Genomic DNA, 25,844 nt, shown 5'->3' with positions numbered 1-25,844 from the left:
TTATCAGAATTCTCTGTCATACTAAGTCAAAGGCAGACAAAAGTCTAAGTAGTATCACCTTTTACTGTTCCATTTATTAACTCAAATTCTAATAACCTTGAAAATGAGCACAAATGCTTTTTCAGTAGTACTAACTTAATCTTCATTTTTTATGTTTTTATTGCTGAAATCTACATAGCATTTTTTCTTTATAATTTGGACTCAAACCAATGTTTAACTTACTGATTTAAAACGACATTATAATACTGATATGTGTTATATGCAAAAACTGGTAAACATACCGGAAAAGATTTTTGGATTAAATTATCTGCAACTAAAAAATTGTCTTAACATTTTCTTATAACAATTTTCTTTGCAGCTTTTTGAAGGTAAGTTTATATTCCATTTGTCTAGAGCATCCCACTCTTCATGGCATTAGTTAAAGACAGCTCTACCTGCTCCATTTAGTCTCCAAAAGAGAACAGTTCTAGCTGGGAGACGGGGGCAGAGCAGCTGCCCACCCTTCCCACCATCAGGGGTATTGCCTGATGCTCCTCTCAGATCAAATCTTCAAATCTTTGGTCTTAGAACTAGAAAATCTCAAAATATATTAAGTTTCTCAGCTTCTTCCCTGACGTTTCCCACATCGAGCTTCACGCTGTTTTTGCCTAGTTATGTTCTAAAAAATGGCTGACACATTTTTGCTGAAACACTAAATGAATAAACCATCAAAGATGAACATCACACTTAGAAGTTTCCAGCTCAAATTATGTAAAATGTTTATGGTGATGATGTAAATGATGAAAAAGAAATTGTATGTACAATTTCTGGGTTCAAGTTAAAGTTCTTAAAAAAATCAAAGTCAATTTTTTACAATTTGTATCAGAGCAGTGCCTGGGAAAGTAAATTAAGATTATGCTGTTATGTACTAAGCACTCTTCATGCGTTGTTTTAAAATACAAAAATTGTCACTAACAAATGCATCAAAGTGAAAATAAACACAGTGGGTTTAACTCCTAAACCCAGATTTTAGAGTGGGGAACATCCCATAATAATAACCTCAGGGTTGGAGTGGGCTACTGGAAATAATCACTGCTCCAGTGCAGAGTGCCACTGCTAACAGACCTACAAGTGCACCTTCTTTCCTGATGGTGGTTTGTTTTCCTGGAGCCTGCAACACCAGATTCCCACAGTCACTGTCCCAGATGTTTGCAGACCTGCAGATGAGCTTGGCTTCACATCACCTGAACACTAGCAACAAGCGTTTTGTGGCTTCCCAACCTGGGGGTTGAACTGGGGACAAACCAGGCACCTTTTGCAGAGGGGCTGACAGGAGGGACTGATCTATAACTTCCTCAAGAGCCGGTCAAACCTCATTTGTAACTTCGGTGTTTCTTGCTTTGGTTCTGTCACCCGGTGCAACGGAAGAGACGCGGCACACAGAGCGGATTTGGAGACACGGCTGCTGGAGGGCTGCTTCTGCCTCGGCCTTCGGGCAGAGCAGAGCACATCGAGGGCAGAAAGCAGCTTTTGGGGAGGTTCTGTGCATTCAGTTACACAGGACGGGCAAAGGCGCGCATTTTCCAGCAGAGGCCACGCCGCGAATCTCTCAATAGAAGAGATGCCGTGGGTAAGGCCAGGCGGCCGGGAGGACGCAGGGATGGAGGAGGCCTCAGCTAGGACACGCTGCTGAGAGGCGCCGCTCCAAGGGCACCCCCAGGAGAGGCAGGACCCACGGAAAACGAGAAGCAACGCCCTCCACCCCGAAACGGCCCGGGCCCGTGCCCGTGCCCGTGCCGACGCCAGCGCCGCCCCTTCCCGGTAGCCGCGCCCCACCAGCGGCCGCTCCGGCACCGCGCCTGCGGGACATGCGCGGACCCTGCCGGGCTCCTGCTCTGTTTCCCTCCCCCCCGCCTCTTCCTTCTCGCCTTTGCCATGGCGACACCGAGTGGCCTGATCCGGGCCCTACACCGCGGGACCCTCGGCCAGGTAACCGGCCTGGAGCACCTTCGCGGCCGCTTCCCGGTGTGCCCGCTCTGGGACGAGCCCCGCGCCCCGGCCCGGCCGCCATCCCGCCCCGTGCCGCCGGCCGGCTCCGCGCATGCGCGGGGCGGGGTCGGGCGGGCTCCTGCCGGCCCTCAGGGAAGCGCGGTCCGCCGCCGTCCTTCCCCCTTCCCCGCTGGTTCTCGCTGGCTCCGCTCGGCCCCTGGGGCTTTGACTCCGCGGAGAGCGGGAGAGAGGGAGGCCTGAGCTTGAGCTTGAGCCTGAGCCGGCAAGTGCCGGCGTCCTGGTGGTCCTTCAAGCGCTGAGATATCGCTGGGCGTTGTGCGAGGTTTCAGCGTTGGTCGTTGCTTCTTCCCGTTCGATTTTAAATGCACCTGCTGGCTTCGAACTCCTGTTTTCTCCAGCAGGACGGAAAAAAACAAGCCTCATAAGTGTCCAAATGGATTTATGTCAGCCCCGCCCCTTGGTACTTACACGACCTCAGAGGGGTGTAGTGTTTAAATTTCTTTGATACATTTGGGATTTTCGTAGTAACCATGAGGAGCCTTCCTCCCTCTCATCTTCCCCCCCCCCCATTCTATTAGAAAATTGAAGTAGAGGAACAGCTGATTGCTTTGATTGTATTTTGAAATATAACCGTAAAAAATCAGCCAAGTAAGGTAGGTATATATTGTGTTTATAAGCAGCCTCCTTTATAGTTTTACATCTATGAATAGCTTGCCTTAGAAATCTAATTTTTTCTGTGGCTTGTAGCCTTGTTTTTAGTGAGTGGAAGAATTTGATGACAGTAATACTAACATTGCATCATTTTAGAGAACGTTTCCCTGAGTTGGACAACTAGCTTTTTCATGAAAGTCTTGATTTTGCATGTCATCCAAATCCTGAATGGTATGGAATGTTTCAGTAATGGAACACATTATTCAGAATGGTTGCCAGGGTAAATATGTCTCATGTTGTTTGTGAGGAGAAATAGGGTAAGTAGAAGATCAAAGATTTCTTTAGGTTTCCTGGCGTAATCTGTATTTTCTGTGACTTTGCAGCAAGTGAGTTGTGTTACACTCAGCCATGGAGTTGATACTTTGAGCACATCTAGCTGTAGCACACACTAATGCACAAAAAGTTGGTGTATATGGTGGTGAATCTGGGTAAACTACACATTGCAGGACTATTTCAGAACCAGGATTCTTAAAATTAAGAAGTCAAGGCATATTTCATCACATTCTAAAACAGCTAATACCATGCCAATGACCTTGATTCTGCCCTTTCTGTTGAGGAGGTAGAGTGAAAGCAAAAGAGGAAGAACCTGTTATGCCATGTGAAGCTTTGATAATTGTTATTTTACTTAGTAACTGTGTTCTTACTCGTTATTACTGTGAGGCAGAAGTAAGGTTTCTCCTTCTATTTTTTGTTTCAGAATTCATTTATGTATAAGACTACTTGAAAAATATAGAAGAGCCAAAGAATCTCAATATGGCATACTCAATAAGCTTGTTGGGTGTATCCATGTCTTGAGGTGCTTTAATTTCATTCATATGTGCCAAAAATCTTCCTACATTTCTAACACTTAAAATTTGAACAGTTACACTATCCCTGTAATATGTTTGCAAAGCAGGTCTTGGAAAGATACCTCAAACCACTCATTAACTCAAAAGTTCCTTGAAAGATATTGAAAGGATTTTAATATGCTTATCTCTTCTAATGCACATAGTGACTCTTTTTGGCTCTGTTTATATCACAACAGATGCCCGTCCCTGCTTTCATTCCTCCAATGAAGAAATCTGGCTTATCTTACATAGTAAAGAAATCTGCTCTGAGTGAACATGGCTCATGTTGTGTTTTAATATTTACTCTGATGTGCTTGTCTTTGCCACCTGTGAGTCACCTGTCAGGTCAGGATTATTTACCAGGTGTTTTATCTTGTAGCTGCTGTTGCCATGGTGTCTTAAAGGTGTGATAAGTCTGAGAATGTGATTCTTTCCTGTTATTCTATAAACGTTTTCAAAAAAAAAATACAAACCCCACAACAAAAAAGAAGACCACAAAGTTAGTATAGGTTCACAGATTCACAGAATATTATAAGTTAGAAGGGACCCACAAGGATCATGGAGTTCAACTTTTAAATAAAACCCCATATGGGGATTGAACCCACAATCCTGCTGTTTTTAGCACTGTGCTCTGACCAATTTTGGGTGGCTTCAGATCACCCACTCTCAAGTAACAGCTGTCATTTAAGTTGTTCCTCTGGTTTTAAATTTGCAAGTCCAGTATGCTGTGAGATTTTGTCACTTTTCTTTCTCACTTTAAGTGCCCTCTTATGTCTATCTGGAAAGAATTGCACTGGAATTGAAGAGGTACCTACACTGCATCTTCAAAAGAATTAAGGGGGGAAAATGGCTTCCTTGTTTATTCTGTTCCTGCTGTTCCAGCAGTGGTTCAGCTACTACGGCAGACAGTTTGGAACAGTTCATGTATTTGCTGCCTCCTGATGAGTAATATTCAAATCTGGGTGTGGAAAAGTGTTTGACTTCAAGCTTGAACAGTGTGTCTACTGACGCCCTTATAGTTTTGATGTTTTAAGTCTTCGATAATGCAGTCATAGTCACTAGAAGTCATGATTTATGTGGTTCCAGCTTTGTTTCACTGTAGTGCACAGCTCATCGTTATGCTGGATTTACCATGCTGTGGAAAAGTTGCTCTGTGCATTTCATTGTACATTCTTCTAGCACAACAAATTTTGTAGGCATAATAAATGTGGTTAAGAGGAAAGTAATGTTTTGTTGGAGAGATTCATTACATTTGGGGTATCTTGACTTTTAAGAGCTTGTTTTCAAATTCCTGATTTTACTGTTCTTCAGTGCTCTCTAAGCCAGGGTTATAGAAAATCATTTCAGCAAGTCTGTTTCTTTGATGAGACACTTAAAAATGGCAGCTACAGGTACTCCAGGGAATTACTGATAAAATCATGAGAAATCCAACTGTGCCACCACCTGTCAGTAGGAAAATTTATTCTGAGGTTAGTCAGTCAGTTGTTGGTGTACGTCCTGATAAAACATGGATTAAGTTTAATCCTGGCTTGCACAGGGAAAGCAGAAGAATGACAAGGTCTTGGTTTTAATGTTCTCATGCATCACTATATGGCTTTCCAGATGCTCAACTGGAATAATACATTTCCATGTTATTTGCCTTCAAGAAGTCAGGAGTCTTTGGCATCATTTTTCTTTTCTAGTATCAAAGTAGCTATCAGTATTTTATTAGCATACTCTAATACCTGTATTGTTTTTCTTCCTGAGAATGTCTTCCAAAGAAAACAAGAACCTCTCGTTTTGCTGCCTTTTTCTCCTACCTTAGTTGTCCTCTTTGGTAGGAAAGCCTTGCCTGGCCTTCACACGTCTATTACAGTGACTGTATTATTGTTGGTAAGATGTACATTTTGATGTCCTACAACCTTCATCTCTTGTCAACTTTCACGGGGGTGATGCATCAGAAAGTGGATTCTTTTTTAGCTTTATGTGGTACAGAACTGTGTCTTCCAGCCATAAGGGTTGATGTTATTTAACACAAAATCCTTTCTTCTTTGGTGCTTGAATTTAGTCTTTTTTCTTTTCTACCTTTTGGTGAGTGTTGCACAGAAAATATCTCTGGTGAATGTTTAGTCAGGACCACTGCAAGTACAGGATCTTCAAATCCAAGGAATCTTAGTAGTTCATTTGGGAATGTATCCATTTCTTTTGGACCTGAGTCAATATCTCTAAAAAAATACCACAGTATAGATCCCTGAATGCAGTTTCTCTAGCTTGCTTTACAGTTCATGACCAAAGGTGGTGCTAAAATCAAGAGGCATTTACTGCATCTTCCCCTGCTGTGGCAGCCTAATGAGTCTCAAGGCCAGTTAGACTAATCTGGCATGCTTTGCTCTTAACAAATCCACATTAGCTGTTGTTTTCCTCTACTTATCTTCTAGGGAATTGCAAAAGATGGGTTTTGTTCACTGAGTATTGATGCTAAGCAGACTACCTCCCAGACTGCTCCTCTTTACTGTATTTTTGAAGAAGGGAATGCCATTTTTCCTTTTTTGGTCTTCTGATACTTTGCTGGACCTCTGTAAACCTCAGTGATTCTGGCCAGTATTGTCAGTACTTTAATAGGAGATCTTCAGATTGTTTGGGTCTGGTGAAATGTGTTTTACTTTTATTGAGGAAGTATTGTTCCTTCTGTATTCAGGCCACCTGATCACTCTATTGTTACTGTGCTAGTCATGTTAATGATGGGTCATGTTTCATATTTTTTAACAAAGATGGCTGTGAAAAAGGCAGGTAAAAATTGAAGGGTGGTTTTAGAGAAGACCATTAAAATGCTTTTTCACAGATTGCAAATAAAATCTTCAAAATTTTTAGTTATAGTTACCATATGAGCTCCAGAGAAAGGAAGTAACTGGAATTACCAGACTCTAATCCTTAAGGATTTCAAATATTGTAGTTAAAACTACAGTGGGAGAGAGAGCTCGATTTTCAGTATCATTCAGATGTGCTATGAATTAAATGCAAATGATTTAAAAGCATCCATGTTCCCATCTTGAATTTGTTGCTGTCACATAGGGGTCACTTTGTTAACCATAAATGAAATGAGTCCCCAGGTGCATGTAACAAGCTGCACACATACACGGGTAACTGCAGCGGGTCAACTTCAGAATGCCTGTCCAGATACTTGTGTGCTGAAATTGATGGAGGAACAGGCAGATTTTTACGTGCTTGCCCTGCCTGGATTTATGATTGTGACAATCTCCTGTGTTGCATCTCTTTCTTCTAGAGAGCATGAATGTTGGAAGTTTCAAAGTGCTTTTGACTAAGGAGAAAAGGCTAAAAATGCCAATACCTGTTTGGCAGTGAAGAGCCTTATGTTTCCTGGTGTCCAGTATGGGCTGGTTCAATATACTGTGACATACAGGACCTTTAGGAAATATCTAAATGATTTGAGAAATTCTTTCCAGTTAAGGTCACCTCTGTGTGGATTCATATGTAGAAATTGGTGACTTTTTTTTTTTCCAATTTCTTGTTTTCCTGAATTTTAACATTTTTACTATTGTTATTGGGCACAGATACTGGAAGTTATTTAGTTACCCAGACCCTTATGAAATCAACTAGATTTAGCAACATATTCCAGCCTTTGGATTAAACCTTTGTTGTTTTCTGTTCAGGTTGGAATGGAAGCTTTTTTCCTTATCAGTCACTTGTTTTTTATTCTAATCACTAAATAGCTAAATAAATAAATAAATACTATATTTGATCCTCTGGGGAAACTGGCTTATCTTTCAGATAAAGCAGTGGAATAGTTCTTTATACAATAATGAAATCATTACCTTTTGTATCATTTTCAGAGCAGAAAGCAAGTTAGCGCACAGTGAGAATATACATTTCTTGGGTTTTCACTGGATTTGAGAGATCTCAGGTATCCACACAGATTTATTAAACTTCCACTTGTAGAGAGACTTCTTGTAATCTGCCTTGCTTAGTGCCTTGTCTCTAGTGGATTTTGACCACTGTTGTAGCTGCACAGACAGAGCCCCCACTGTAGACAGAAATGAAGGATCTTTGAGGCGTGAACGAGTCCTATTCATTTCCATACTGGAGTTCTAACAACAAAATCTGGCAAACACAGATTGTTTTAGCAGGAACCAGCCTTTTATTCTGGCATCTTGGCAGGGCTTGGGTAGAGTCCCACTATTCTTTCCCCTCTGGCCCTTGCTTTCAGTGTCTTGACTAAGCCTGTTTCTTCTCTTGAGGGACTTCTGTTTTTATTAACGTGTTTTTGTACACTGAGTTTCATAAAAGACGCTGCCCTGTTCATCGTGGATGTTGAAGTTATGTGTGAGTTTCTCTAGTACATATGCTGGACAAGCATTGTGAGTCAGTCTGTAGCAGATCACCTCTGTCTCTAGACAGCAGACTGGGCTCCCAGTTTGATGCTGGTTCATTGGCAGATAGAATTTCCATTTACTAATACAACAAGTGCTATTCTAGACACTTAACAATTGCTTTTTTCCATGACACAAGTTGTGGTTTATGCTGCCCCTCTAGGGTTAGATGAACAAACATTTTGTGGAATTGACTCAAATTGCAGCCGGATCAGAAGCTGAAGTGGAGAAGAACCCCAAGTCAGTTAAGTCACCTTAGATCATATATTTTTTGAGTTTTGCTGTGTTTGTAATCAGTGAATTGAAATTGTTTTCCCTTTGGTTATTTGAGCCTTTGACTAACAGTATCATTCTTGGAGTCCCCAACTCAAACAAATCACATAGCAGATTTTATAATTTTCTGCTGTATCAGGAAAATCTGTATATCCACTGGACAAGATTAAATATATTTTTGGCACCAGGGATAGATATCCACCTTGAGAGTGAAATTCTTGTTGCACGGGAGAGGAAATAGATACATATTTATGTATGTGTATATATATATATACACACACACACAAAAATAGACAATAAAATATATATATATCTTACTTTTTCATTTCCCTCATTCTTGTGCTAAAATGTGATGATTGCTACCAGAAATAAAATACCTGTTTTTACTTTTACCTTCCATTTCTTTGAATTATGCTAGGACATGCATCTGCTCCTTGGAGCTGGCCAAAGGAGTGGTGAAGCTGATCCAGTTGCTTCAGTGATGTCTGCACAATAATTGAATGAAGAATAAAGAGTTGTGTGAAGTTTAAAAATAGGGGTTTCCTCAGTTTTCATGGTGTCGCACGTAGTTCATGTTATAAACTACTGCAAGGATGTTGTATTTGTAACAGACAGATAAAACCCTTCCATGCTTCATTTGTATTTAGATGTCATTTTCATAACTGTTCAGACTAGGAATTTCTTTTTGTTTAGACTACCTGTATTTTTATGGATAAATGGTTTGGAGCCTTACTGTACGGATTAGAAGGTGAATTAAATGCTTCTTATTGGTATTTCAAAATGTGGTAAGCCCATCTCATTCACTTATGTAGGTGGGTGTCAATATTTACGTTCCTGTACAGAAAGATCCTAGAGTTGGATAGTGCTATTATTTCCATTTTTAAAGCTCAGAGCTTCTGTAAGATTCTTCCAATTCCCAGAAGTATTCAGAAGCTGAAAGGAGATGAAATAGTATACATTCCCCATTCTGACAGATGGAACACATGTTGTTCTGAATCCCATCGTTGTTGTCTCTGGTCACATACACTCATTGGCAATCAATTATTGTACACTGATCTGTATGGTGTCATCCTCAGAGTCTGGCTGTCCCGTTAATTTCATTTGAAGGTTGTTGGACAGCATTATAAAAGAAAGTAAATTGCAACTGTCTTCACAACTTCCTAGTCTCACCATAATTTTTGCCTTTTGCCAGGTACATAGTTCTGACTCTGAAGTCTGTGTGTGATAGCTGTACCTTGGGATAGATATAGCAGCACTTCCATGTTAATAAAAGGCTCCAGGCTTCCTGATGATCTCACCTAAGATTCACATAGCAACTATTTTTGTCATTTGCTTTCACACTTGTGGATGCTCTGATATCCCTCTCTTTTGGCAGTGTGATTGCTAAATGGCTTGTTTTGTCTTTATCCAACAGTCAGGAGCAGTTCTTCTCAGGGATTCTGCCTTAATCCTACGTTTCATGGGCTTTCACTTCTCTGCTTACCAGCATTACGTTTTACATGAAAAACAACAAAGAAATATGGGGAGGTACAAACTTTTAACAGCAGAACCACGTTATACTATCCTTCCTAAATATAATCTCTTTATAGCCACATCAAAGTTTCTTTCAAAGGTGGTCTTTGACTTCTTCTTGAATTGGGTTATCCATTTGCAAATATTTTTCTTGAAATCACACACTTGCCAAGATGTGGAAAGACTTTACTTAATAGACATCCATAGGGTGCTTTCCGTTTCATGGAAGAACAAAACAGTTTCAAACATTTCAAAGCCTCTTTGTTGCTTATGTAAAGGGAATGAGAGGTCCAGCCCTCTGAATTCCTGACCGAATCTCATTTTGCATCTCTGCTGGCAACAAATTAGCCCATGTAATTTCTGCAGTCGAGTTCACATTCTGCCCTTCATGCACTTCCACTGCAGTGTTTTTTGGGGTTTTTTTTGTTTTTTTTTTACGATATCTACATTTTACATCTTTGCAGAGTTAAAGCAATGTCAGCGCTCTGACTCTTGTTCATCAAGTATTAAGCCGGGTCACAACAGCCAGAGGTGCTGTCACTCGCTCCAGAGGGAGGTTTTCATAGTTGACCATGCAACTTTGTAAGTCTCCAGTATTCAGAATACTTGCCAGTACCCAAAGAAAATGGATTATGGCACATCTCTGGAATACTAACAGTAAAAACACATGGCTTTTTTCACACTGATATACTCCACAGGGTACCTCCAAACTGAGAGTTGGTGATTTGCCTTGGCTTTCTGTGGGCCAGTTTGAATAATACAGGTAAGTTAGCAAGGAGCATCTCCTCTTTAGGACAAGCAAAGCAGTGAGTGTTGCGCACAAACTAGGGGACTTTTCATTTGAAAAGCTGTCTAATAAGCAAGTCACAGTGTGCTGTCACCATTCTCACCTCGATTGGCTACATCCTCTTGAACCTGGACACAAATGAACACTTGTGTCTAACCCCCTCATTGCTTGTCTGTTGTTTGTCCTTTCTGTGGAAACAGCCCAGCCTGGTGATTTCAGGATCGGCCTGCACCGATAACAACAGTTTTAATGTAGTCTGGGAGTCTTGTCTAGCTCCAGAAAAAGTTTTTAAAATTCTCTAGAAGTCCCTTATACAAGTGTGATTATTATGTCTAAAATACTTAAATTCATAGAATTCTTTCCAGCATAGACAAGGAGGACCAGCTGTAGCATTTTTGTGCATGTGTGCATCATTAGGGAATATACTGGGATTTCCACATTCTAAGGCCTCTCAACATCCATCAGGTGGTTTTAAAACTTTTCTATTCACCTGAGATGAATTTCATGCTGTGACCACAAGGTGAATGTTTTTGAGCAGCTGTGTTAATTTTGGCCCCATGTGAAACGATGCCAACTTTTCCTTGTTACAGGAAATTGCCAAATAAAATAATGGAAAGGAAATGAATTACTCTTTGAGTTTCTAGGATGATATTCTGAAGAAACATAGTAATTCCAAACAAAAAGTATTTTTTAAAAACATACTTCTGGATGTAAGTTGATACTCTTTGTTTATATCCCATAGGGCAATCTTGGTAGCAAGCTGATTCCTCACTTGAAGAAAATTTATTAAACAGTACAATAAAATCTCTTTCAGCTAGAGGTCAGAGAAAGAGCAGGAGCAATCAGATGGTTTTAAGAGATTTGGATACTACTGCAATCAAAAACAAAACTTCTCTAATTTCTCTATGAGGGAAGTGTTTAGGACATTCTTTAGCCTTCTGTTTTATTTTGATTCAAGATTGCTAAGGTTACTTAGAATAGTGTAATATATTAAAATCACAGCAAGCTTTCATATATCAAGTAATCTGTAATTTAGAAATACATTACACTTTTCACTGCATTTTGACAGTTCCACATCTATTTTGTAGCAAAATGAATGCTAATTGTTCACTTGTTGCTATTACATTTATTCTGTTGAGCAATGTACATGTCTAGATGTGGGCATGTGCCAGTTTACAAGTCTTAAATGTCTACTTGTATTTCCTGTCTTTCAACAACCTGGAATGGTTTCTCAAAGCTTGTCAGTGTTCAGCTGCTATCAGTGAAAAGGCCTCAATTCTTACATTTTTGTTGAATGCAGGTAGAAGGACTTGAATCTTGAAATGCCATGAGATCTAACCTATCTAAATAGAATTCTGATTCCTTTTCCATCCTCTTTGGTCATCTCACTTTGACTTTAATGATGCTTATGTAACATTATGGCTCAGAGAACTAGAAAAGATCCTGTTTGGGGTGATCTGGTGTTTCTGCTGGCCCAAAATAAAAATGAAGTACCTTTTTTTTTTTTTTTCCCTTAAAATACTCTCTAAGCACTCTTCTGAAATGCCTTCTTTCTTTCTTTTTCTTACTCTTGGAAACTTTTCTTTACATCTGATCTGAATCTTTCTTACTTCATCCTTAGCTCATTGTTTAACACCCTTTACTTTCACAGTCTTGCTTCCACTGCAAAACACTAAAAACACTCTGGGCTTTCCTCTGTAGTCTTGTTTATTCAGGTCACTCATTGGACTTGGTTGAACTTCTATGGCCTCTTTCTACCACTCTTGAAATACAGGACTTAAAACTATCCAACTTGTGTGTCTTGAGGCCATCTTCATCCTGAGTAAAATGAGCAAATTGTTTTCTGTCTCCTGGATTTTCATCCTATTCATATATTCTTGTGCAATTTTTGGTGTAGTTTATAAATGTGGTGGTTCTGCAGCTGCATGGTATTGATTCATGCTCACCTAAAAATATTTCAAACCCCAGACTCTGTTCTATAGTTGTTGCCTGGACAGCTGTTCTCCTTCCTGTGTTTGTGTGGTTGAGTAGACTTTTCTGTATAAATCTGCATATTTTTGCCTGGTAAATAGCATTCTGCTTTTTCAAACAGTTTCTTTGCTTTGTCAAGATTATTTTGAGCCCTTATCTTCCTTCCAACTTTCTTTTGTCTGCAGTTTTAATGAATACTCCATTTCATCATCTAGATTTTGTGTTTGGAGATATGAAAATATCAAATAATACTGGACCCAGCACAAAACCCTGAGAAACTGTATTTGATATATCTTTCCCCAGCTACTATAAGCCACAATAAATGCTGTTTTCAGGATTTCTTTTCTCTCCAGTTTCATCCCCAGCATATAATATTGTATTCAAGGTGCTATTTCTATAGCTTGTTGGAAACTGAGATAGTATTGGAACTTAACGAAAATCAGGATATAACCTTTAGTATTTCTTCTCTGCTCTAGCATCTCTTGTGCTATGGGAGGCTGTTAGAGTTTTTGAGAGGCCCTAGTTCTTGAGAAATACTGCTGTCTTCTGTTGTTTCTGTAATTTCTTCAAAGTTCCTTATTTGTTCCTGTATTTTTCCAGGAGCTGAAGTTGAGGTGACTGATACAGAGTAACTCCTTGAGGTCACAGAGTGGAACATGTGGATCTCTGTGAGCTCCCTGGCCCAGTGCTTCCATGCCAGTGTGCTTTGTGGGGCTACATACGGATCAGAAAGCAGCCAGACCTGATGGGTGCTTTGGGGAGCTGTTTCCAGGAGGCTCCCGTGCCTGAAAACTTTTGCTGTTGCTGGTTCAACACATTGTTCAATGAACAGGAAACTACTTTTTATATAGATTTGTGTCTTAGGGCTGTTCTTCACAGTTTAACAAAGGTTGTCCTACTTCTCCCTCTCCTTTTCCCTGGTGCCACCTCTTCCAAACAATGCCTGCAGTACTGGAACTGTCAAAAATTTTCAGCTTTTGAGCACTGAGTGCATCATCTGATGACTTTGGAAGCAGTGTGTAGCAATCTGACCTCACCTTCCTGCCTTTCCTGTCTGGCCAGAATGTTCCTGCTGATAGTTCAGGCTTAGCTCCTGCTGCAGCTTCCTGTCAGTGAGGCACTAATTACCTTCCTTATGTGGTAATTGTTAAAAAATATTGCTATAAATTCCTTTAGCCTTTCACCTACCCTGGGTGAAATGGACTGATAAGACCTGCAGTTAATGTCTATGGTTAGATAATTTGACTGGAGAAACTTTACTGCCCCAGCTTTGAAAAGGCAAGTAAATGGTTTGCGAATCAGGGTTAAGGTTGCATCAGGCAGCATCTGAGGCCATTAACTGCAGTTCTGTGCACACGTTTGAAGCCCAGGAGGTGCAGGAGGTACACACATTTCAGTGTGCATTGAACCTTGTTCTGTAGCTGGTTTATGGCTCAGCTTTGAACAGGAGCTCTAACATGTTGTCCTTCAAGTTGATGTGGAGAACTGTAAGGAGCACAGCACAAAAAAATAAAAACCACCAGGCTGTGTCCTTGCTAAGGAAGTCATTGTGGTTTAGGGTAAGACCGATGACTGCTGTTGGCTGCATGCAGACCCAGTGCTTGGTGCCTTCACCAGCTCCACACAAATGTTAGCACAGGTTCCTGTCTCTAGAGTGGCCTCTTGTCCTAGAGAACTGGAGCCAGCTCTTCTGGGCCAGGAGGCTGCTGGCTGCCTCCAGGTCCCTAACCAGAGGTTGTATCCCCTCTTCCACTCCACACGGGAGGGAAGGGTCCGTGGCTGCCTCAGGTCCGGAGGAGCCTTGTGCTGTGTGGCAGCAGGAGCTGTGGCAGCCTGCTGTAGATAAAGCTGGGGTCTGTCAGTGCGGCTGTCATTAGCTCCCCGACTGGCACGTGGGGCTCATAATGCAAATGAGAGAATCCACTTGCGGGATGCTGTGAGCCACATGAAAGGAGCCATTTGCTGAGTCATCTGTACCAAGGCAGCGTGAGAGGGCAGCCTAACCCAGCCGCAGCTACACTGACTTCTTTTGCTAGCCCTAGAGGGCAGAGTTAAATTTATAGGGTGGGCTTAGCATGTGCTGTAAATGTTCCTCCTTTAAATGTGTTTCTCATTTGAAATATAAATATTCAACTCCTACTGAAGTTTGAGTGCATTTGACATTCAAGAGAGGGATACTAGGCAGTGCTGTTTAAATCTTAATTTAGTTCAGTTTCTGGGCAATGGGTAATCTTTTCTCAGAAGCTATTTATCTGAAAACTTGCTCTGGTATAAATATGTTTCTTTCTAAGTTAATGTTAGATCTTTAGTCTCTCATTTTAAGAATTAAGCATGTTGAAATAGCATTTGTACCAGATGAATCTGACATATTGAATTATCAGATAAAAATAAACATGTTTTAAAGTTTCTACAGCAAGTTTGCAGAGAAGTAATTGCATCAAAAACAATACATGAAATAAAGTATGTAATGCATACACTGTTCCTAAGTTCCATTTCCCTTCATATTTTTTTCCTGTAACAACATTAATACTTAAATTGTCCCAATTAGGCTTTGAAATTTATGCTTTAGCTAGTAAAATCTGACTTGTCTGGCTTCCCTTCATTTTGCTGCTTACTAACTGTCTCAAGACAGGTTTTGCTAAGGCAGTGGTAACAGACAAGCATATTATTTTAGCAACCAGAGCTTTGAAGTTGCAAAGTATTAATAAGGGAAATTAAAAAATTGTAGACAGATGCAAAAGATGCAGTAGTTGGTGACTTTGTCAGCCAAAGTATTTCTTTTGTCTCTGAGGTTGGAGCAAGTTTTTGGTTGTGTTGTTCTGGTTTTATTTTTCTTCCCTTTTTGATCCCTGTTGAGAGAATCTTCATGTTTGAAATTTCAAATTTTTCAATTTTTGTGTTTTATGCATGTCTGTGTTTGCTTATGCTGCACTTTCTTCCCTTCAACTTCCACGTTTTCTTTTCGTCTGGCAAATCTGAACTTTCTTCAGCTTGGGACAGCAAAATGAATCCCCACGAATAAAATTATAACAAGAAGAGCAAAGTCTGTGAATGATCCTTTGCTGTTTCCTGAGTCATTCCAGTGTCATTAATCAGCACTGGTGCTGTGGAGGCTTGTGGTGTGTTATGTCGCCAGCACAGCAGCTTCTCTGTCCCTTTCCCCCATCCCCTGCGTGTCTACACAGTGGGGAAAACTAGAGAGGGAAGCCATCAATCTTCCCTGTCCTACATGTCAGCAGTGATTCTCCTGTCGACTTCCTGCTCTCTCTGTCGTGCCCACCACCTGTGTTTAGAATTAGCTCTGATGCTGCGAGTCTCACTTGGCTCTTCACCTGTTCTTCCCCGAGTAGATGGCTGTTAAAATGAAGCAGAGCAGCTGAATGCTATAGCATGTGAATAGTAACCACTGCTGTGGCTTGCAGGGTGATTTCTGTTGCAGCTGCTCTTGTAGCACTGTCATAATTTTCTGTGACATTGTGGGGTTTGGGTCTAAAATCTTTTCCTTTCGTTTCAGCCCAGGGTGAGTTTGTGAGTTACTCTTTTTATTATTTAGAAATTAAAATATCTATAAAATATATTATAGATGGAGGCATAAGCCTATCTTTCATCTGTTATGCTGCTGGGATAAAGTAATTAACAAAGACTAGTTAGTCCAAAGCTTTGTCCATCCCTTCAGTCACTCCAAGGATATAATTAGGAAAAGCCTCCTCGGAATTTGATTTTGAAGATGTGTCTGTCTCCCCCATGACTGGGCAGACTGAGAAGCTGACAGGCACCACCTCTGTACTTCTAGGGCAGGATTAATGTGGTCATTTAATGGTTTAGTAGCTCTTAACTGGACTCTAACCAGCCACATTTTTATGTATACTTTTATATAATTTTATATCATGCCCATGCCAAAATAAAAGGAGAAAACAATCCTGGGAATTGTTTGTCTACTGGCAGCTCTCTCACACTTACGTTTCTCTCTTTTTAAAACCCGAAAGAGATGAAAGCATAGGCATAAGGTTATCTTATAATTGTAGCGTGTCTACTGTCATTTCAAGTGTGTAATGGCAATATTTACGTGAAGTTGTAAAGAAGAGAGATTCTGAAAACTTCAGTCTTGTGAATGCTTTCAGCTGATTTTATTTCTGTAACTCTTTATAAAGGGGGAACTGTTTTACAACTCCTTTTACTACATATTTGAGATGCAGTTTTTTCTTGACTTTACCAGGCAAATACGTGTATTCAACAGGTAAATAAATCCTTGTGTTCAGCAGTCACAGAATTCATAAAGATAAACATGAAGTGTATAACCAGGACACCAAGAATTGCCTGTAACATGGGATGCTTGGATCTGCATGGATCTTTTCCTTTATCAACTTGGGTGTGTCTTCCAGTTCTGGCACATCTGTCTCATGAGAGGGAATGATTGTGGCTTTGACTGCTGAATTGTGGCCTTGACAGTTGTAGCTCTCCTTCCATACAGAGAAAGCTCTGCTTTGGTCCAAGAGAGCAGAATTTGATTTTTGGACACTGTCATCTTTCCTGTTTTGCGTTGAAAATGGACATGGCCATGCTTCAGGATTGGCAGGACCAGACTTTGGCCATCCTACTCTGGGATAAGGATGCAATGCTTATTCCTGATTATTTGAGTGTATTTGGATATTGATATTGTTTCAGTATAAGGAGTAGCAATTGTTTATCTCATGACAAAAGGGAGGTTAGGTCAGAGAACACCTGAATCTTTATGGGTTTGAAGCCAAGCTTCATTCAGTAATGCAGCTGAGAAATGCACTGTGGTGTTTAGAATTGCCATGCAGAGGTCTTTTAGAGAGAAAGCAAATAGATGCTAAATCATCTGTCAGATACTGCGCTCTTAACAGGTGTGAGGAATACCGTGCAGCATTACTGGTGGAGGTGCACACACCACACAGAGTTAAACATACCAACAGCAGGCTCACACTGTGCTTACTACAGATGTCTGAATGAGTGAGTGCCTCTGGGCTGGAGCTGCATGTCTTGTGGCTTTCACTCTGCTCCACTGGGAAGTCTTCACTCCTTTTGTTTTTATCCTTTTCCAGCTCCAGTGCTTTGGAGCACACAGCTCCTATCCCCTGACCTAACAGCTCCATTGAAGTGCATTCCAGCCCCATGATTTCATGGTACCAGGCAGAAGTCCCCTGCCACGCTGCTATGCTGCCCGCTGCTTCTCACGGAGTGAACAAACAGGGAACGTAAACTCTCTCCAAAGGAGCAATGTTCTCTGTATATTTTTAGTGCAAGAAACCCAAGATTCATTTGAGGGTATTTTGTGTAGGCTTTTTTTAATATAGGCTTCTGCTAACACAATAGAATATTTCATGCCACCCTGTTTGCTGTAACTTCTTGTGCTTTATGTTGTTAAATGGAATCAAAGGGGTTAAAGATGAAAGACTTCTAGTCAACTGGTCCCTCAGCTGGGAGCCAGTATGGGTTTGTTCTTTGTAATGGATTTGCTAATGCTTTAGTCAGGTTCAGCCTAGCTCAGTTTTCATTATTGCATTTACTTATTTCTGTGAGTTCTCTGTGTCAGGTTAAGTAGTTGCTGAGCTTAGACTGAATATAATACTGCTACTGTTTGTTTCTAATGTTTCAATTGCTATTTATTGCCCTTATACTGAGCAAACCTTTTGTAAGTATTTGTTTAGCATTTGAACATACAAAGCACCATTAAAGATGTCATGCTTGCTTTCACAGATACTCTCTTTAATGGATAGAGAACTTGGTTCTTTCTTTATATGAAACTGTGTCCATTTGACATTGTACATTGTATGTTTTCTTTTCAACATGTGATGTGTCACCAGATGCTAACTTATGGAGTATTACAACAAATGTACCTTTCATTAGCTCATTGTTAGCCTTTGAATATTTGGAGTTAGTACAGTGTTTGAACATACAGTTTATGCTGAGACTCTGATGTCTTGTATTTTCTTGGTGAAAGACATTCTCAAACTTCCTGTTTAGATGTCACTATTACATTTTTATGTATTGAGTGTATTATACTCGCATTAAGGGACACAGTTTTGCCAATGCATCTAATATGTTCATAGTAACATTATCTACAGACTAAACAGGGATCTGAGAAGTTGAAAAGGCAGATACAAACATGTTATGGGAAACAGACGAAGCAAGGACTTCAGCTGCAAGGGAACAGGGTCTGTCTGCCTTGGGGACCAGCAAAGGTTCTAGACAGAACTGTTCTCCACAGACTCAGGGTGTCAGCACTTTTTGAGTCAAGGTATTGGCACATGAGCTGATCTGTGCTGACTGCACAGAAATTCCTGTGCCCTGTATAATGCACAGTTACCCCAGGGGGTAGAGCTGTTCCTGCACTGAAGTAGCACCAGCTTCAGGGTCCTGGGGAAAAGCAGCAGTAACATCAGGAGACATGTCAGGTGATGATGTCTTTTACTAGACTAAAGTTGGAAGATATGCAAGTTTCTGCACTATGCTTTAACTTGGTCATCCTAACATATTTTAATTGATGTGGGTCCATAGTGGATTTCTGGCACATGATAACATTTCTTAGCTTTTATAAATATGCAGGTAGAAAACATGTTTTATGTAAAGTCAAGGCAGTAATAGTTTAATTAGTAAATATAGTAATAACTTTAACAGGGCATTCTCTGTGCCTTCTTACTGTCTTGATACGCAGTAAGAGCTGTATATCGAGAGCTGTGTGTAAGAGCTCTTTGGGGAAGCAAGGGGTGTAAAGCACAAGTGGAGGAAGAAAAGAATACAGGAGGGATGAAATTGTCTAATAAGAAAATGGAGTAGGGCTATAAGAAGTATAGTCTGTGAAGAAGAGTATTGTTAAACAGGCGTATAAATGGGCACCAGAAAACAAGCAGTACTGTGGGGAGAAGTAATGGTGGGAAGAAGCATCAGGATTTTAGTTTAGGGAGAGGAGGTGTGGATATGAAAAAAGGCTTTGTGCTCTGACAAACAGCTGTTCTGGGATCCCCATAGGGGTAGAACACCATGTTAGTGCTCAACTATTTGCTTCCTGACTTCTTCTTGTCTTGGCTAAGAAACACAGGAAGCGAAAGACAAATGTTATGCCTGTAAAGTACCTGTTGCATTGCCTAGCAGCTGCTCTAGGCCTGTAGTAATAGAAGTACAGCTCTGAAGTCCAGTGAATCCCAATTTATGTAAGACTTCATCTCATGTCGAATGCCTCCTTCTGTAGGAGAGCACCTGGCCCTTCTCAGTGTTAACAGAAAGCTGGCTGCAGTCCTGGGCCAGGTAATAGCTTAGTGGGAGGCGAGTGAATTCTGTGAGTGGTGAGAAATGTTCTGATGTAGGTTCCTAGGAAAACAAGGAATCAAATGCCAAGTGAGAAATTGAGTGCCATAATTCCATTTTTGTATAATGAAGAAGAGAGACACATGGGTGGTCAAGGACTGAAACGCAAGGACTGGAAGCTGGAATTGCTGTGGGAAGAAGTGGTGTACTTTTCATTGCTTCAGGTGATTATCTTGAAGCTCCTGTGCTGGAGGCTCTCCCAAGAACACTTAGAAACTGACTCAAGAATATACTAGAAGTCAATAAGATACTTGAGATACTTGGGGTGAAGGAGTTGCCATCAAGACTTGAAGATGTAGGTATTTATGTGAGCAGGAGAAATTAGCATGGCAGCTAGCCCAAAGCTGCTCTTGTCTGTCAGCACAAACACTTAAACTTTGGGTACGAAAATTGTCTTGATCTGAAAAATAGGCTTACTTTGAAAGAAAAGATAATTTTTCAGCAAATTTAGAAAGAAATAGTCTAGGCTTTTCCTAACTATAGTACACTTTCTCATTAATTTTTCTCAAGTCTGAGTCAAAATGAATTAAGTAAATTCAAAGTCCTTTTTTAACAGTTAAAAATAATGGTACTTGGCCTTGACTTTTACTTCCATTTTGTGTGGTTTAATAGCTGTATGACTTTTTTTTTCTCCCACACACATTTGTAAGAGATTCACAGTAAAGAAAACAGACTACATCAGAAAATAAATTGTTCCTGCTAAGTTATAGATGTTGCTCATAAAAGTTAGCAGGAGAAAAATCATGCAGCCGTAAGCATAATGAAATTGATGATACTGCCACACAACTGAGTCTGAGGATTTGTATTGTACAACTTGCTTTGGTGAGGGGGGACCCTCTTTTATAAGTTGAGCGGTCTTGCATGCTCTTGCAACTTGGCATGAAACAAGCATTTTCACATAAGACATTGCTGAGCTACTTCTGAATATGGTGGAATTCTTTGGGAAGGTCGGGGAGGTAATTGATCATATGCTGACAGCTCAGGGCTCTGAGGAAATGGTCAGATGGAGGGCTGTGATGCAGGAAAACAAACTTACTAAGATGGTAACTGTCACTTAGCCAAGTTATGCATGTTTCAAGCTTTTTAATCTTTGCTCACAACCTCAGCTTCTTAGTCTTTTTTTGTTTTTGCTGTTTCTCTGTGAACTCTTTTCCAGTGTTGACATTTTACTGGTCCAGATGCATGGACAGTTTTCCAGGTGTGATCTTGAGCTATAGCCATATTTCTTTGTAGAACTGTTTTAGAAATTCTGTTGCTGCCAAAATGGAGTTTCAGAACTTTCATGACCTCTTTCATTATTCTTTGACCTTTGGGTCAAGAAGCCAGTTTCTCTCAGGAGCTCCTCAAAATGTTCTTTGCAGCTAGAAAAATAAGACTTCAATGTTCATGGGAGTTAAGATGGCAATCTAACTCTAAATGTTGGACATTGCATGAGTTTACAACAAAAATGTTTTAATTTCTCTACACTGTGACCCTAAGTTTCTGTATCAGAGTGGATATAGAAACTAAAAAGAAACACACAACCTCGGTGCAAAAGAAGGTAGAATAATCTGCCACTTGGTTTCTGAGACCAACTTTTTGCCAATCTTGTTTACAGCTGTATTTTTTTGCATATGCAGTCTGACAGTTTAAAATTACGGCAGTTGTCAGTCTCTCTGCTGTAAGAGTATTTTAACTGACTTACTGCAGTTATCAGTTCTGAGGTCATTTATACATTAATACACTGACAGGAAGGGAGAAGAGACAGGCATAAATGAGGCTTTTTAAATTACTTTAAAATATAAAAGAATCTGTCAAAAAAAAAAAAAGTTGTATTAATTTTGCCAATGCTTTGTCCCAGAATATGGTCGTGGATCGGATTTTCTCTGGTATCCAGCCAACTGGGACCCCTCATCTGGGTAACTACCTTGGAGCCATTCAGAACTGGGTGAATCTGCAGGAAAAGTGCAGCTCAGTGCTCTATAGCATTATGGACATGCACTCGCTCACCATGCCCAAGGAGCCAGCTGTCCTGCGCCAAAACATCCTGGACACCACTGCTGCCATCCTTGCCTGTGGGATTGACCCAAAGAAGTGTTTCCTGTTCCGGCAGTCACTGGTGAGTGCTCCTGTTGTGTTCGATTTGTTTCTGATTTAGTGGCTTTCCACACATCTTAAGGAATTAGTTGAATTCATTCATTGCTGAGCTCCTTTATCATGTTGGTGGTCCTAGAAAATGTTAGTAGTGTTGGATTTTAAACTTATCCCTTGCTGCAGTTTTGAAATTTTGAAGGAGGCAAGCATGACTGAGAAACCCATTTAGGGATAAGTACACTGTAATTTTCTGAAGCAGAATTAGGAGTTTGTGCAGGTTATGAATAAAACACTTCAAACATCTGTTAGAAGATCACTAATTTGTCTCTGTAACGCTTTAGTCAACAAGAGGTTAACTCATAAATGCATAAATGTGGCCTGTGTAGCCATAAAGGTAAGGAAAACATGTTTCTAAGCTTTTGTATCAGTCCTTGCCACTTATTCTGCCAGCTGCACAGTAATCACAAAGTAGCAGGTGGTTAACGTGGTAAGTTTTGTATTAATTCCACCCTGATCATCAGGGGGTTACATCTTCTCTGGGACTTATTTTCCCTTCTTTGCTATAAGGTCCTTTTCATGTGCATGCTTTTCCATCTGGTCTGGTAATTTGTATGTAAACCATGTGCTTCTCTTGACTACCCTGAGGGGTACTGGGCTTACCTTCCCACTTGGCATATAGCTATCACATGTTATATTTTCCTGGAACACAGCTTAGTTTCTTGTTCAATGAACTTTCTGTTATTGACTCTAGACTGGCAAACTTTTGTAATTTTCACAGACACAGATTCGTCATAGCTTCTGCTCTTGTGAAGACACCCAAAAATGGGTGTCCATCTTGCAACAGAACTGCAAAGGTGATGTGCACACAGGATCTGAATTTTATTGATGCAAGCTGAAATGGTGTTGCATTCTCCCTTTCAACATAATTCTTTACAGTCAGAGTTTCCTGGGGTTGTTAAACTGCAAATGGTAATCATAGCTTTATATCCCTGGTGAATAATGAATTGATGAAGACAGATATACTTCCTGCTTCACTTTTCCTCTGTATTAAAAAACCAGTATAAATAGATGAGCTCAGAATTCTAGTGAAAATACGTTTAAATAAATTCATCCCGTTTTTAAAAATCTGTTTATAATTTTAAATATGTTACCAGCTTGGGTTTTAATTTTCCTCTACTCTGACTTGTCAGCCTTAAAATGATAAAGTCATTAGCTGGAATAATCACAAGGTGAGTTACAAGCCAATGATGCAGTAAAAACAAGTCTAGAGAGGGTTTTTTTTCCTTGTTTTCAAGCAACTGAAAAATTCAATTAGTTACAACACATTATCAGTGACTAGATACACAGAGAGGACTCTTCAGCATGAAGGATAAATGCTTTGCAGGTTATGGTTGGAGAGGAATAAAGTGAAGTTTTGTAAAACTGCAGGTGATACAGAGAAATTGTTCTAATCACTGAAGAATGTGAACTGACAAATATCAAAACAAGTTAACACCTGGAAGATTCAACACAAGCATAACAATGATGCATTTCACAAAATCCACAATTGGGATACAAAACCCCTTGACACAGGGTACAGTGCATGCTGAAATTTATATGAATTCAGAAGGGGACTCAACAAATTAATCTAAAAAATTGCTTTGGGACTGTTGCATATCTGAGCAGTCACCTCTACAGGAAGTGGTGAAACCACAGATGGGAGAATATCCATGCTTTTCTGCACTTACATTCTTTTTTTTGTTGGTTGCTGTCAGAGATGGATATTTGATCTGGTCCAGTGTTGCTTTTGTCATGTTCCTACTGGTCTAAAAGCTAAACTAGTGCTTTTCCAGGTCTTGCTAAAACCAACATTCAGGCTTCACCCTGAAGCTAGAAGATAATCAGTGAGGATCTTACATTGCACTCAAACACAGAGAATGTGTTGTATCTGTCACAATATAATAATGCAGAGATTGAATCTTTGAACCCTCAAAGAGAAAGTGTCAAGACTCAGGAAATTATGGCTCTTTGTGCTTTGCTTCTGCAGTACCAATACAGTCAAAAACCAGTGAAAACCTAAGATAGCTAAACTTGAACATGTTCAGCTTTATCAAATGAAAGTTTCCAACAAATATGATTCTGATTTTCCTTATGGTGGTTAGGCTGGCCTCAGTTAAATAGACTGCCTTTTTACCTTGATTTTTCTGTGTTCATATTTGTCCAGATGTAATGGTCATTGTTCTTACAAATCTAAACCATTAGATTAAATGTTTGAGCCATGTCTGATGTCTTGAATGTTATTCTTACCAATAATTACCACACAAGTACCCATACAATTTTCAGAAGTGGCTGATTCTAGCATATTTTTGAAAGCTCATTGTCACACTGCAATCAGAAGAACTGTTACAGTTGTTTGTGAGTATAGACTGTTTCAGTTCTGGTTCAGGCTAAAGTGGTTTGTCAGCTTCCCCAAACCAAGTCTGTACAAACTGTATGAAGTGGTCAGGTATACCCAGAGATGCACTGTGATCTGTTACATTTACATAGGCAGCACCAGATGTTTCTCTGGAAGCAATTAAAAGGAGTGTCTGCGTGTAGCTCTTGATGTGAGGAAAGGAGACAGGAACCTTGCTAATGTGATTATTGTTTTAGGATGATAATGAAATAGTACGTTATGGAATGTCATAATATCAAGATGATTGTTCCTAAAAATGAAGGTGAATTGCAGCTATTGCTAATCAAGAAAGTTTATTGCTTGATTTTGATTGGAAATTTCTCAGATTTCAAAAAAAAAAAAAAAAAAGGGAGCTGGCCTCCTTTTCAGCCACTGTAGCAGTCTCCAAGGGTGGTCTAAAAAAGCCTCACTTTAGTTTACAAACATTTGGCTGAGGTGTAAAGCAAAGTGACCAAAACTGATTGTATACTGAAATAGGGTGTGTACTTCCAGAGGTCAGCAGGAAAGCAGTAAAAATCCAGCCACAAAAAGAGAAGTGGATTAGGTGTTTAGTTATGGACTGAGTAGGTTTTTTCAATGGCAGATCAAACTGCTAAATGAGAGAATTCTCGGTACCTTAGCATGCTGTAATTATTGTTGTGTTTTGAGTTCTATCTAGAAAATTACCAAATCTGCAGATCACAGAAATATTTCTTTAATTACTCCTTAGTGACATTTCTGTTCATTTTTTTAAACAAATGTCGTGCAACAAAATTATTGTTTATGAACTTTTAATTTAATCGCCAAAACCCACCATAACTGATGACTTTTTCTGTACCCTGATTATGTATCAGTAAATGTAGAATGAAATTCTTGCACAAGAGAAGTATATGTTATTAATATGTGTATTACTAGCAATGGTAAGCCCCACTAAGGGAATTGCTCATGCAGTCATTCATGTGAGTGCTGTTGTGTCCTCCCCCTTTCTCTGGATTACACTGGGCAAGAGTGGTCTGGAATTGCTGAAAAGGGGTGGGTTTTTGTTCTTTATTTTTTTTGTTTGGCTTATTCTTTCTATATTTTGCTGCTTGTGTTGCTTCTCTGGAATATGTTTGCCATATGTGAAAAGAAATAATGCTACTTGGTTTCTTAAAAGGCCTGTGCTTTTTGGTAAGCGTTTCACTTATTTTACTTACTTAGGCTTTTTTTCAAATCTCTAATCCAGAGACATCTGAAATACCTGCCTCCAGAGTTTTCACACACTTTATCATCCTTTTCAATACAAGCAAGAGACAAAAGGCTGGACAATATGAATCACAGACTGACTGGTGGGGGAAAGTATTGTGAGAATAGATACCCCTCGTGCTTATACTAGATCCAAAAGGTGCTGCTATGATAAGTAAAGATACAGGTGAAGTTGACTTGGAATCCCAGAACAGATTTCAGTGATATCTTCACCTTTCAACTAAAATTAAATAAAAGTGACAGAAATTTTACATAGGCAAATTTTTATTGTATTGTTTAGAGAGTATATGGCCTATGTTCTTATGTATTGGATATACAGCTAAATTACCTATAAATGAAAAGTGCCA

The 25,844-nt window shown here is 39.9% G+C and overlaps 1 protein-coding gene across 1 annotated transcript in view; it reads left to right on the top strand.

The window, feature by feature from the left end:
- Positions 1 to 1,899: 1,899 nt before the first annotated feature.
- WARS2 (tryptophanyl tRNA synthetase 2, mitochondrial) overlaps positions 1,900 to 25,844 on the top strand; it is a 38,459-nt gene continuing 14,514 nt past the window's right edge. The window contains exons 1-2 of the mRNA XM_062513157.1: positions 1,900 to 1,968; positions 21,607 to 21,864. Of these exons, the coding sequence (XP_062369141.1) occupies positions 1,915 to 1,968; positions 21,607 to 21,864 (312 nt within the window). The 5' untranslated portion in view covers positions 1,900 to 1,914. The remainder of the gene's footprint in view (positions 1,969 to 21,606; positions 21,865 to 25,844) is intronic.

Source organism: Cinclus cinclus, chromosome 2 (assembly GCF_963662255.1).
Source record: "Cinclus cinclus chromosome 2, bCinCin1.1, whole genome shotgun sequence".
Taxonomy (NCBI): Eukaryota; Metazoa; Chordata; class Aves; order Passeriformes; family Cinclidae; genus Cinclus; species Cinclus cinclus.
Note: the sequence above shows the minus strand (reverse complement) of the source record. Positions and strands in the feature narration are given on the sequence as shown.